The 14,990-nt window shown below is 38.8% G+C and overlaps 1 protein-coding gene across 1 annotated transcript in view; it reads right to left on the bottom strand.

Annotated features, from left to right (window-relative positions):
* LOC102314600 (neuroblast differentiation-associated protein AHNAK) overlaps nt 1-14,990 on the bottom strand; it is a gene marked incomplete at its 3' end in the record, with an annotated part of 30,415 nt that overhangs the window by 4,197 nt on the left and 11,228 nt on the right. Inside the window, exons 2-5 of the mRNA XM_042224843.1 lie at nt 6,545-6,594; nt 4,233-4,340; nt 1,309-1,434; nt 585-744 (exon numbers count right to left, since the gene is read on the bottom strand). Coding sequence (XP_042080777.1) covers nt 585-744; nt 1,309-1,434; nt 4,233-4,340; nt 6,545-6,594 — 444 coding nt within the window. The remainder of the gene's footprint in view (nt 1-584; nt 745-1,308; nt 1,435-4,232; nt 4,341-6,544; nt 6,595-14,990) is intronic.

Here is a 14,990-nt window from a genome sequence, read left to right as displayed (position 1 = left end):
CCTTAATGACAATGTCATCAGAATAAATGCATTTAAAAAAAAGTGGGTTAGAGTTTGTTAACTCTTTGGAAATTGCAGACTCCCTGATGAGTCAGGAAGTGTTTAATCAATATTTGAAGATTTTTACAAAAATTCTGCAAAATTCTGCAACAAAAATAGGCGTCAACTGTTGTTGGAATTTGTAGATTTCCACCTTCTGGGTCAAGACTTGTCCTATTATCTTCTATTGATATCATGTTACATTAGATTTTCCCCCCTTTTAACTTCAACTTAATTTCACCTTAATTTTATTTGCTTTATTTGGCCCCAACTTTTTGGCTTTTTGTTTCATATTTCATTATATTACTGAAGCAATTCATGAACTCTGTTTTTAAAGGTGGGATATAAACAAAGCTGATATGAAATAAAATGAGAACAGATGATGTGGAAAATGTAATATTGGGCTTTCCCCCCAAATAATAAAGTTTTCTGTGCAAACTCCTTAAAAGAAGTCTAAATATCTTTTTAATTACCTTTTAAATCTTATATAAATGTTATGTATGTTAGTAGTGCTTTCTAAATGAATCAGGTGTGCTTGCAGGCACCTTGCTGTAGACTGAGGTGTTTAGCAGCTGGAGAGTCTTTGAGGACGTCTTTTACAAAGATCCCTCGTTCTCCTCCACCAGTCACACTGTAGCCGCTGGCTCCAGCCCCTGCCTCTGTCTCCACCACAATCTCCACAGATTTAGAGGCTTCCTCCACACTCTGCGACACACAGACACCAACACAAAACTTCGGTTATCCACGAGATTCTTTTTTTGTTTTATTATTACCAATACTAGTTTAGTAATAGCAAAAATATAGTTAAACACAAAACTAGTCATTATTTCAGTCTTTTAAAAGAAGTTAGTCAGTGCATAAATCCTGTGGTTTTGTCAGCCTGCATCACACTACTGCATCAGAATTGAATAGCAGGTCAAAAGCAAGTAAAAAATTGCTAAAACCACTTTTCGGTCTTGAATTTTAATTATTTTTGGGCTCCAATGCTGAGTAAAATTTTGCACTTGTTTGAGTAGGTGCATGTTTTACTGTACTGTTCTCAACTTTACTTCAAAGTTCATTTTATCCATGAAGCTGTCGCAGAAGAAAGGTCATTCTATTCTTAGACTACATTCACTTTTCCACAGGCTGAAGAGAGGAAGTAAAATGCAGGAAAAAGTTAACAGTTTTCTGTGTTTAGCTGTGCATCACCTGGCACATTACAGCTTTGAGCCATTGATACATAGAAAGGTGATGTATTTCAGCCTGAAAAGTCAGACTTCTGCTTACTGTCTGTTCATTTGCTGGCTCAGAGTCCATCTCTGGTTGGGCCAGCTGGCAGGTCGACTCTCTCAGATGACTTCTCTTCTGGCTCAGTACCTGCTTCAGCTCGGCATGGAGCTTCTCCTTCTGCACCTGCAACAGCACAGATGACAGGGGTTGAGGTGCCATATCATGATGCAGCAAAAAAAGAAGAAAGAAAAACACCAAAGTGGATTTGTTATGCTTTTCCTTGTTTTCTTAGTTTGTTATTTATGTTTTTTGTTTTCATGTGCTTTGAACTTCAAATTCTTACTTCCAGGTTCTGTTTGTAAGTTGTCACTTGCATTCCCTTCCTCCCTGCATCCTCCGATGTGTGAAAGTTCAAATCTCTACATCTCCCGTGTCAGTTATTGTCACTCACTTCCTGATTTATTTTGGTAGTTCAACTGTGCTGGTAGATGGAAGGAGAAGCGTTTCCATCTACCTGACATCTGCCTTCACGTGTAGAAACAGTCTGTCTTTATTCTAGCCTTTGTTGTCTTTTCAGCATAAGTCTCTGTAGTCCTGTTTATAGCCTTTTGGGAACCAGCTTCATATAATCTTGGATTACACTTTATTTTTTCCCTTCCTGGACTAAAGCTATCAGCTTTGGAATAAAGCTTACCTTTTGTTTGTCAGCCAACAAACAAACATTTGTTTGTCTGTTGCTTAAACTTTGCAGTTCATGACACTCTACTGTATATCCCAAATTTTGCCTTCAGAGTGCCTTAAATCTTCAGTTTTAGACATTTTTCTCATGGCATTTTTTGACCTACCACCTTTTCAAACTACTAGTTAACTTCTGGCAGCCATAATAAGAAAGCTGACTCAAAGTGTGAGGGCTTAAAATGACTTATCATGCATAGCTACTTCAGTAATGGAAAGAATAACTGTGTAAATCTTTGACATAAATATAGTTTAACATAATGAAGATAAAAATAGATATATTTTCAGCAGTTTATTGTGTTACTTTTAAGCCTCTGGAAAAAATAAAGGACAAAACTGTAAAATAACTGAAAGCTAAAAGATAACTAATATTATTATTTAGTGTAATACCTGTAAATGGTAATCAAGGAAAATAAACTTAAAATCAATGAAATTTTAAATAAAGAAAAAAACCTTAATTAATTGGATACATTTGTTATAAGGCACCCACTTTTGTTTTTGTATAGACTGTCTTGTTAATTGATAATTACATAAGAATGCAAATTTACAACATTACACATCTAAATGTGAAAAATAAGAACTGAATTTTAATTACATGCATTGTTCAAACTACATATTTAACCATGTAATTAAAAATATCACCTAGCTAATATTCAAATAATTTTGGCTAATTGATCCCGCCCCCCCTGTCCTTCCAGCTGTTGTTGTTCCCACATGATAACAAGATAAATCCCATTCACCTTGTTAGCAATGCAGACAAATGGGCACAAAATAACTGCAACCAGTATGTGTTACTGTCTGGTCCCATCCAACAGCAACCGCTTTTTGCAAAATCCTCCTAAAAGTCCTCCTCCTAAATTTGCTAACATTCTAGTTTGTGTGTTGGGGTGTTTACAGAGTCCCAGCACCTGCACTGTCACTTCAGCTTCGTCATATTTAGACATTTTGTTGTTCATTTTGCGGCTGGCGGTCACCTGCTGCCGCGTGAAAAGACTGTGGAGTGACATTCCTGCTGAGCTGGGAGAAATGAGAGCTTGTTTACGTGTGGGACAATGACCTCAGCATATCTGTCCTGGGCTATTGTATTCCAGTTTGAATGGTCCTGGTTAGTGTCCAGGTCAGGAGGTCAGTCACCTCTCTGCTCTGAATATATCCATATACCAACATAGTTTTTTTTTTTAAATAGACATTTTCTGAACGTGAGTGGAGCTGCGATGGCTTTGACCCAAATCAAGGAAATCATAAATAAATATGAACCTAGCTAATAAAATTTGTGTTACTTAACTGAAATAAAGCAAAAACTAACTAAACTGATACTGTGTATAAGCTAAATAAATAAAGATTTTTTGTTTTTTTTGGTTAAATTTATAACACTAGCATTGAGAATCTGATATTTACATGACTGATCAGAACCCTTTACACACAGAGAAAGCTCCACAGCTGAAAAACGTTAATATTTAAATGCCTGTCAGTTCCTTCAGCAGCCACTAGAGGCTGGCTCCAAAGGTAAATCAATTCCCGCTAATCAAATTTAATTCATTTTATTTTTATTTATATAGAGCCCCATCACAACAGCAATTACTGCAAGGTACGTTATTTTGTACGGTAAAGACCAATTCTGTAAAATTCATAAAGCTAGTGTAAGATATTGCCTGGTAGGAAGTGGCATTTGTTATTATACTGATCACAATAAGATGGATTACCTAAAAGTCTTTTCAGATACACTTTAACCTCCTAAGACCCGAACTCTTCCACAGCATGCATTTTTAATTTCTCTTTGATATTTGGGCTGATTGGGACCTGATGAATGTAAAAACAAAGAATTACTAAAAAAAAATGTTTACCCAATTTTTGTTTCTGAGAAAAATGAGAGCCACTTATGAGGATATTCGTTTAAAATTTCGATAGAACAGTAGCAGTATAATGTCCTCGTAAGTGGATATCAGGCCCTTGTAGAGCAAAATTGAGTATTTTGGTCTAAATAACCCAAAATGTGATGTCCACATATGTGGACGCCAGGTCCTAGGAGGTTAAAATGACCCAAGGTTTTTACCTTTTATGAAAAATGGACGAAAAAGATGATTTGTAAGCGGTGTTGCTTTTCAGACAACCTTTTTTTTTCTTTATTGACAATTAGATTTGTAAACACCTTTATTCTGACACATGGATGCATGGCAGTAAAACTCAGTTTATGCATGAAACCTTCATGTGCATCCTATCACTGCAGGTCATTTTCTGTGTCTCACCACTCTCTCAGGGCTCTCCTGTTCCTCTGTGGAGCCGCTGTGGTGAGGGTTGCGCTGGGGGGCGGAGGGGGATCTGGAAGACGGGGGTGACCGCCTCTTATCTTTTACCTGCCCAGACAACAGAAAGTGAGATGTTTGAGCGCGTGAGGCAGCAGTTTCTGGTGGTTTTACCCTTTAACTCAATTAATAAGATTATTTTGGCCCTGTGAACAGCTCTGCAGTGGAAGCTGTGGGAAAAATCTTAAGAACAGGGAGACGTATGTTTTAAATTTTAACACATATTGACATTTCTTTCTCTGCTGCTCCGGTGAAGCTGTTTAACAGAGGAAAACTGTACTGGGAATCTCTATGTGAAAAAATGTAAGCTACCGTTGTTGTTATTATGCTGCTGCCTCTAATTTGCAAATAATATTTTTTCTTGGACTGAAACGGTGTTTCTCCCCAAGACTAATTTTAGACTAAGTCGAAGTTAAAAAGGGGGCATTTACCTCTCGCCCCCTTTTCTAGAGGAAGCACGCCATGTCCAACCCTCCTATATCTCCTTCCTCTGCTTGTGACATGAACTCTTGCACAGATGATCTTGTCAAAACATTATGTTCCAACACTTTGACAGTGTAACCTCTGACACAAACTATAAATTCCCAGCACACAGTGAAAGCTGAATGCCTGTGATAATAGATCTTATAATTGTTCCCATTAGAAGAATTCAGTTTGAAACCATTTTGCTTACCAAATGCAATATTCCTGAAAGCTGTCTTACCATGCTCATGTCTTTAGTGCTCACCCCGCAAGCTGCTTGTTCACAGATACATAAATACACACATTTCCTCTCACAGAAACACAGCAGTCAGCAGGCATAAAACTTAAAGCTGTAATGACTTAGTGCTCTGTTTATGAGGTGCTACGCCACTAGAGATAATGTGCAGCTCGCTTCATAAAGTGCAATAATGCACTACATTTAAAATAGATTTGATTAGAGCAAATGAACAGCCACAGTAAAATACACGGCTGCGCAACATGACAAACAGTCACGTCTGTCGACGCTCGTTTCAGTTAAACAGCAGTCGCATAAAAGAATCGCTCCACTGACTGAAAGTGTCCCCTGGGTACTTAGAGCTGAAATGCTGCATGTTTTTTATAGTTACAGAATCATTATTATTATTATTATTATTATTATTATTATTATTATTATAATATACAGTCAAATGGAAATTGCTCAACTTTTTTCTTTGTGTATTGGGATAAGCAAACAGTTGGTTCTTGGTCAAACACTGCAGTTACTTAATTAAAATGTAATATACTCAATTGACATTGAAAAATTACATTTTTGTTTTTTATGTTGTAATCTAAAGGCGACCTCTTCAGCTCATTTCCAGTATCGGATTTTTGTTGTTGGACAAAAAGTCACATTGCATGATTTTTTGTGCAAAATCATCATTATTTATTTAAGACTGATTCCTTGGTTTCCTTTTTAAGGTCAGCTTTCTTCTGATTTGCTGCTTCTTGTAAACAGAGGGTTTAAATGGCAGGTGGGCGGGACATCTGTGGTGACAGCCACAGCTGTTTGCCTGATATGACCACATGCCTTCACTATGACATCATACAAATCCAAAAGCAGAAAAAAATGCATGAAACTGAGCATTTGGTGGAGTCTGAATTATTATTATTTTTACTTAATGTTTGAGTTTCTGGTGGCCGTGTTTCACATGATCATCGACATTGTGGACAGAAAGCAAGAAAAGGGTATAAAAAAAACCAACAACCCAAAACTGTCTAATGGAGAAGTGAATATTCCTTATATTTATCATGCCTAAAAATCTATAAAACTTTAAAATCACAATAACCTTTATGTATGAGATTATTTGCCACTGATTAGGGAATGATCTGTTTAAATCTCTTGCATCTCAGCTCTGTATTTTTAAGAATTCATGAATTTATGCCAAGATCTAAAGAAAGTCTGGTACGGGTTTTTAAACCTTTTTGACACCAGGGACCCTTTCGTGCACATAGATATCATGAATTAGTTGCCATTTCTGTCTCTAAATGAAGGATGCATGTGCACTTTTAAAACCTAAACATGATAGTTTCTGCGTGCACCAAGATAGTTTAGCTTTTGTTTGGTTGTTTATGTGCAGATCTGCACATTTTAAAGTGACAGCTCAGTTTGTACATACACCTTATTTAGAGTAAATTCCAAATTTCATTCATGCAGGCAACTCTTGGTACTGTTCGTATCAAACATTTTCTCTGTAACACCTGTAACATGACTTATGGGTGTGTTTGCATGAGCAGGAAGAAGGCTGTGTACTTACGGCTGGATCTCTGGTCTGGTTGAAAACATGGCTGTCCTCTTGGTCTCTGTCTAAAACATTAAAAGAAAACAACTCATTGTTAATTTGTTAATTCATTGATTATCAATCAGTGATGAACAGAATGTCTTGGGTATTATCTTTAGATACGGAGCATGTTAGTGATTTGTTGAGCGGCATAAAGAATGAGAGTGGAAGGACATTTCCTGAATTTATTCAGCCAATTTTCCTGCATTTGAAAGAAGATAAACAAGGAAGAATGCAATTGTGCAATTACCTCAAGTTTCGTTAGAAAAAAAATGAAGATGGTTCAGATGTGAGTTCATTTTCATGTATAAATCAAAAGCAATGAAAGGGCGGATACTTGGGAAAATTTGCCCAGCAAAAAGAGCAGAATAAAACTGGAACAAGTAATTGTTGTTTCAGCGGACATTTGGTGACATAAAGCACTTTCTTTGAGACAGCAGGACACCAGTCACTATTCACATGCCATCGAAATATAACAGCATCATGTAACAGTAAATTAGCCCCGGTAGTGCTCTTGAGAAAATGAACATCTGGTATTCATGTCAGGTTTAAGTATATGGAGTTAGAGACTCTGATATAGTGACACAGCTGTCAGTCTGAAGCTTCTGGAAGGGTTTACATTCTTTCCATAGTCTCAGTTATTGCTCTGCACTGATTGCCCGAGCCCAGCCATCTGCACAAACTGTCCATTCACACCTTTAGGAAACCAGTGGTCCCAACAAGCCTAAACTAGTGTCTTATAAATATTCTGTAGAAATACTAAAATGCCAAAATTGTTTATTTTGGTAACTTTTCATGTCAGCAGCTGCTCCGAGGTGATGCACACCACTATGCTCCCTGAAGGCTGATAAAATTATACTACCGCAGTGGCAATATGCAAAGTTTGGAATAATGGTAGGAAAGAACTGACCTTCTTACAGGTGCACTGTCTGACTCTACTCATCACAAGAGTTAAAATGGATGATAAAGCAGGGCATTTTTTTTCATGTGACACTGCAAGCTTCTAGCCTATGAGAGTGCAGCGTTTCTTGGTTTTTGAGTTATATAAACTGTTCACATGGCACAAATGAACTTCATTAAACAAAGGTGATGTCCTAGAGACTGCAGTGCAGATACAAGCATGACAAATCAAGCTGTTTGTAGGTCAAATAGTAAAATACAGGTTTAGGTTTGTGCGTGTTTAAAATGAGGATTGATCAAGGCAAGAATACTTCCACTGCTTGTCTTAACCCTGTGCATGCTGAACCTTTCTGTTTATCCAGTGTAACTTGGCTGACCCTATGTGAAAAAGTGCCTAAAGTACCACCCTTGGTGGCAAGAAGTGCAATCAGGCATTTGCAATATTGGAAGCTTTTTCAGCATGAACATTCTGTTTAAAGTCATGCCAAAGCTGTTCAATTGGATAAATCGAGACTTTCAAAATGATCTTGGCGTGTTTTGGATCATTGTCCTGCTGTACAATCCAAGTGCTCTTGAGCTTCACGGCACAAACTGATGCCCGAACATTTTCCTTCCGGATTTTCTGGTACAGAGCAGATTTTATGGTTCCATCAATTATGACATATGGTCCAGGTCATGAAGCAGCAAAGCACTTCCAGAACATCACTGGCGCCCACAAGTTTGACTGTTGGTGTGATGATCTCTTTTTGAGATACTTTGTTAGTTTTACACCAGATAAAACAGGAATCAAATCTTCTAAATAGTTCAACTTTTGTCCCATTAGTCTACAGAGTCCTTTTAACAAACGTGAGATGTGCCTTTGTTCTTTTTGGTAGCAATGATCTTCTCCTCTGAACTCTCTCATGGATGCCATTTTTGCCAAGTCTTTTTCTTATTGCTGAATCATGAACTGTGACCTTAACTGGAGCATGTAAGGCCTGCAGTTCTTTACAAGTTATTCTGGGCTGACTTGTCAATGCAGTATTTTTGAAATTTTGGTAGGCCAGCCACTCCTAGGAAAGTTCACCGCTGTTCCAAGTTGTGGATGAAACCTCTCACTATGGTTCGCCTTTAGAAATGATTTTGTAACTCTGAGTTTCTTTAGATCACGGCACAATGTGTTGCTTTTTGAGATCTTTTAGACTCCTTTGGTTTGTCAGACATGTTCTCTTTAAGCGTGGCTAGAGAAATTTGTCTCAGCTTTGCAAAAGCTGTTGCTAATCAGAGTCAATTAATGATTGAAGGAGGGTCAGGTAGGTTTGATTAGTTTTTGTTCCCACACTGTATTCACTCATGTTAAGATTACTTTGATGATCTGAAACATTTAAGTGAGACAAATATGGAAGAAACAAATAAACTAAGAAATCAGGAAGTGGGCTAATATTTTGCCCCTGTGCACAGTGCATCTGCTGGACAAAGTTTGGTTTGTTGGAAATATTTTTAAGAACGTTCTTGAATTCATGGACTTGCCAACAACAGCACAAGTCTGCAGGAATCACCTCTGTTTCTCTGCAATCATGTGGTTACTTTTCGGTGCCTCAGCTCAGCTATGTGCGTGTGTGTGTGAATTTGAGTGCGTGTGTTTGGGCGTGTGGTGTCAGCGTGGATGCCGTGCCTGTTTGGGTGGGTAGGGGGTATCTGGTGTCTAGCGGGTCACAGGAACACATAACATACATTCGCTGCATCCCAGCCGTCAGTGTATCAGTCACGGAGGAGCAGGGACACGAATTAATGGAACAGAACAACATTTTGAAGAGACCGATGCTTTTAAAAGATCCGCGGAGACATCAGAACCATCCCAGAGTACCTGCTAATTCACTGAATGGTGCTCTAGTAGAGACAGAGACCTCACCCTCACACATGTTTATTCTTCAAGGTTTTAAGACAATTATCTAAAGAATAATGATCTACTTTTAGACACTGAGCTCTGGAATAAGATGTTTTCACTCTCTGGTGTTTTCACGTGCATTTGAATATAGTTTAAACTTAAAATCAGACACAGACTAAAGACAAAATATGATCTTTAGAAATAGAATATTTTTATTTAGGATATTCTAACCCTTTCTGACTTGTTTTTGTGCTACTGAGAGGGACTATTTATCAAGTGCAGCGGCAATAGCAGGTGTACCCACTGCACTGCTGAACTAATGGCCCATAAGTGGCGTCAGAGTCTAAATGAGCAGTTGTTACTGAAATGTTTTATTAAACTAAAGTAGGCATAACGGTGACAGAAATTTCCAGATAGTGATGTAATTTTTAAATGTATATACAAACTATATAGAAATCTGTTCAATTATTGAAACTGTAATAAACGAAATAAAAATAAAAGACACTTAAAACACATTTTTACATTTCCTGATCTGTGAAATTAGAAAAGTGAAGAAACATTTTCAGGTGAGAATATTACAGTGAAAGTGTAAACATGCAGATGACTGGGGATTGTTAAGCTTGTGTAGGTTTTCACCTACAGCAGCTTTAAACTGCAGCTCTGTGCTGCAGATGGACAGCAACAGGTGGAGGAGGTGGCACTCCCTGGATGGAGCTAAGGAATGGAGGCATGGCAGTGGAGGAGGAGGAGAAGATTTGAAATGCCTCACAGAGTGGTCTTATTATAGATCAGACTCACATCTGCAGGCCCCCACACGCCTCACGACTGCCCCACAGACACCCCAGCATGTGTAGGTGTAAAGTAGTGAAGTGGGAGGTATTTTTACCCACAGTTTAAAACTTCCTTCAATGAAAAGTGGATGTTAGAAAAGTATCATTCCTCATACCTGACTACATCACTGCTTGATTGCCTCTTTGCTGCTGCTCTGATTAGTAAACAACCAGGCAAAATAGAGACATAACACTCGATTTATGCAGTCGCCTTGATGCCAGCTTTCGGGTGACGACACCCTGGAGTTCAGCTATGTATCCCCTATGTATAAGAACCAGAACCAACTCGTTCAGGAAGGCGTTACACGATGCAGTTTTATTTTCATATTTTTCATAGTAATTCACACAAATTACTTTCTGATTATTAGTTTTTCTGCCAATGTGAGTCTAGTTGGAGCAATATCAGCAGAATTACAAGGAAATTACCGAGCAGAGTTTCATGAAACATGCTGAGGACCTGGAGGGTGAGCAAAAGGATCCTTTACATACCATCAGGAAGTGTTCAGAAAGGCAGCCGAGTATAATTTGCAGTAAATAACACAAAAACGTGACGTGAAAACACAGGAACTAACAAACTAACAGAGTATGGCTGTTTACTGGTTTCAAACTGATTCCCAAAATGTTGACTGACCCTCATCCTTTCAATTTTAATGCAACTATGGCCAGTGGGAATATATTTAAAGCTAACCACACAAGTTGTTCAATTTGCACTGCAATGTTAAAGGGGACACTGCAATCAAAAATAACAATAAGATGCTGGATGTTCACCCTCTCAGGGGTCGGGAGTGCATGAAGACTCGTGTGTCCAATGTCACAGCCAATAACAGCGTCTCTATGCTTTGGTTGTCCCTGAGAAAGATTACAGTTGGCAAAAGCAGCACTGCAGAGGGAGACTGCCTGGCAGCTGTTCATTCATTTTTGAGGGAGTGCCAAACTACTTTGCATGATACCCGCTAGGTGGATATTATGTAAAATTGGTACATAGTGGTGCAGATAAATCAAGAAAAATGTGGACTGCAAAAAAAGCTATCTGGGGCAGTTTAGAAGACCTGTTTTCTTTGGGAGAAAACTTCCTTGATTAGGACTTTGAAAATTTGTGGGACTCATAAAAATGTTAAAATTAGCCTCTTTTAACAGTGTTCTACAAAGCATTTAAAGTAATATTTACATAAAACAGGCCAGGGTGTGCACGAGTAAAGCAGCTTTGTAGTATTGTAACTGTATTAGTTTAGTTATAACTGCAAGTATTGCAACCATACTTACTGCTCGTTCGTGTAAATAACTATTCTGCTGCATCACAGGATCCACTCTTTTATTTTTCCTCAAGGCAGAAAAACTTTCATTTTTCATATCACAGGGTATGGACTGAAACAACAGCCCAGGCTGGGAATTTGACTCATCTCCAGACCACTGTGTTCCTGTAAACTACCAGACTGCCGGTTTTGCAGTCTAACCCTCTGTTACCCTTTTTTGGGTTCCCAGAAGACTTCTACATTTCTACTTAAAACTACGAGAGGAAAAGGTTAAAGCGGATCACTGTGTTTGCTGTAGCTCACACAAATATACGAGGCTCAGCACACAGACCAGTCACACAAACCAATCTGCCTACACAGATGAGGTGGAAATATTAATGATTGCATTAACAAGCAAACCATCAAACATACTGAAGCGTTCTAAAACTTCAGGTACAATCATTTCTTGAAATTGAAAACTACAGGCCAGAACAACCCTCGGGCCAGCGGGAAATGTTCAACATTATAACAGCAGCTGGAAGCCATTCAGGGATAACTCTCCTGGTTAAGACTGAGCATGTGTGTACGGTTCTCCTTCACACTCATCTCCTCTCTACACTGTTGATTTCACGGCCACTGAAGTGAAGACAACACACAGAGAGCATAATGAAACTGTAATGCATTTTTTAAAAAACAACATGTAAATGTAATCATGGCCACAGCTTTGAATTTGGAGATGCACATTATGCAGGTGGTCTGGTGTTTTCTGTATTCTGGTGAATTTTCAGGCAGTTTATTTAAAATTTCGAGTCCCTGACCTTTAGCGCAGATGGCCTGAGGTATGAAGTGAATGTTTAAAGCTTCTGAAGTGAGTGAAAACAAAATGAACAGGAAATACTTCCTTAAATTAAACCTGAAAAACTATTGTCCATCCATACATTTACTCCCATTCTGCCTCCACCACACATCCGGGTCTGGGTGGTGGAGCTAGCACTCTAAAGAAAGACCCCAAGACCTCCCTCTCCCTGATCAGCTTGTAAAGCTCGTCTGGAGGGAAACAAAGATCTTCCCAAGCCAGCTGAGAGATGTACTTGTGTATGTACAAAATATCCAGGAGGTTACAATTAAGCCCAAACGTGTACAGTCGTATAATTTCTAAGCAACATGTCCAAGACAGATACAGTAATATGTATTTAATAGTCTTATTCCTTGGTGCCTGACTGTTCTTACGATGGGCTCTGAATCTGAGGAAAAACTTGAAAGCCAAAGAGTGCGTTGCTGCTGTCAGCCACTCTGCATTTTGCCAAACAGGAGCTGGATTAAGTTGTCTAAAGTAGATTTGATGGTGTGGGTGGGTTTATTTATGAAGTCAGAGTGGAAAAAAACTTAAACGGGGCCTGACAGTACTTCACAGCTTCACTGCTAAGTTTGGGCAAAAAGCTTCTTTGCCAGTTTCACATGTAAATTGTTATGCAGTGTTTATCAAAGTATGCTGGGATTAAGTGGATTTATATGCTAACTACAGCTCTGCAACATTTCTATGTCGCTGCAGGTCAGTGCGCAGTAAAAACTCTGAGGGATAGATGCAGCCTTTCCTGAATGGAGAGCGTTACTTGGTTCGTCTTTACCTGTTGCACCAATATGATCAAGTATTCACACCAATAAGAGAGATGTCCTCTCAGAGAAAGATACCGGAACTATTTTTCTAGTTTTCTAGTGTTTGGATTAAAGAAGCAACAAATTCTCATGTCCCTTAAAATGCAGTGGTATTGTGTTGTTTGTGAAGTAATCATTTCAGTAAAATATATTGACCCCAATCACCTCCTGAGATGATCCATTCTTTCAGTTTAACTGTCAGTGAGCTGCAAGGAGAGCAAGGAGTTAATCTTGTTCGTCACAGCTTTTCTGGCTTCGGAGTCTACACAGTACGGAAGTGAGTGATTTGGTGGACAAATCTTTTAAACAAATGTGTCTAATGGTCTGTGAACTCCAGTGATAGAGAAAGAACTGCTTTCCATATTAGCCATGGTACATGTAAACATTTGGACGTCAGTGATGCTGAGCTCTCTGACACCCTGCTGCCTGATTTTCACATATTTTAAAACCCTCCAGCTTTTTTTTAATATTTAAGGATTAGACTTTCTGGACCTACATTTGTTCCAGAACATTAAATGAACAAAGTTGGGATATTATGGGAGTGGGAGACATTAAACTTAAAAAAAAAGTCCTTAGTAGAAATCTGTGGGAGAATTCTGCAACTGCAAAGATAGTTGTTCCACTCTTAACGCTTAACACGGACCACACATCAACCAGTCACACTGCTCCACTGACATGTGTGGGAGAGGTTCACGCCTGTTTCTGAAGCAAAGACTGGCTAAAATAAACGACTGGCTTTTAGAAAGGTTTTGCCCAAAATCAAAAACTTCCCGGAAGATTCCTAAAATACCACATAAGCATCTTTAGCATTTACTTCCAAGGCTTAGTTAGATGGACTAGGATTTAATGGGTGTTCTATGATGTCCCTGGGATTTCCCTGGGTCTTTCTTGTGTATTTTATGAATAAATCTTCTTTTTTTGGGTACCAGTACTGGTTTTATTTTGTTGTATTTATCCGCAACACCTTAGAGGCTGGTCCGTGAAAATATTGTCGGACATAAACCGGTCCGTAGCGCAAAAAAGGTTGGGGACTGCTGTCCAACACTAGAAACAGTATTAACCCATTCACACCAATTCATACAAGACCTTACTTTACGCATTTTAAATGGTTATTTTTTTCAATCATGTACATGGGCAGAGTGTTTAGCTGGTAGGAGCCTTAATATCAGCATTCAAAGACATATGGGATAGCCTCCAAGCTACCCCGTGACACTGAACTGGATACCCAGTTAAGAAAATGGATAAATGGGCATTCATGGGACACCATATCTGTTTTGAGTTATGCAGAACTGAGCTCCAGTTCAGCTCCAGGTTACCACGACTCAACACATACCCATGTACCACTTTACACCACAGGTAAACACGGTTGAATTAGACATTTTGTCCTCACAACCCATTGATTTCTTTTTCTATCACTTTAACAATGTACAGCTGCAAGAAGGCACTTGTCTGAACAACCAGTATCGCTTGTCTGCTGTCAGTGTGTGACTGATAGCTGTGATTCCTCGCACTAGTTTGGACATCCATCATGAATTGTGATGATGTGATGTCAGCTGAATCGTTTTTGTTGTCCCGCAGTGCCTCAAAGACGAAGCCTCATGAAACTGACCCTGCTGCTCTAATCCTGTTCAGCGGCTGCTTTAAGCCTATTAAAGACGGACAAGTTAATGATGTTATAGTTGGCTCAATGACGGCTGGACTTGAGCATCAGGTGTCCACGCAAAGAAAACAAGTCTGCCCTTTAAAAAGTTGATAACATGTCTTTGACGTAACACATTACATAGCGCCTGACAAACAGCTGAGGATGTGTTTGTGATTTATTTCTAGAGAGGAGTATTATCAGCACAGGCCACATATACTCTAGATAAAAATATTTTTTCTCCTCACACACTTACGCAAGAGTTCACACACAGAGGAAATACCGCCACACTTTTTTA

Source organism: Haplochromis burtoni, unplaced genomic scaffold (assembly GCF_018398535.1).
Source record: "Haplochromis burtoni strain Fernald_Lab_line unplaced genomic scaffold, NCSU_Asbu1 Contig_153, whole genome shotgun sequence".
Taxonomy (NCBI): Eukaryota; Metazoa; Chordata; class Actinopteri; order Cichliformes; family Cichlidae; genus Haplochromis; species Haplochromis burtoni.
This window is presented reverse-complemented; position numbering and strand designations above follow the sequence as displayed.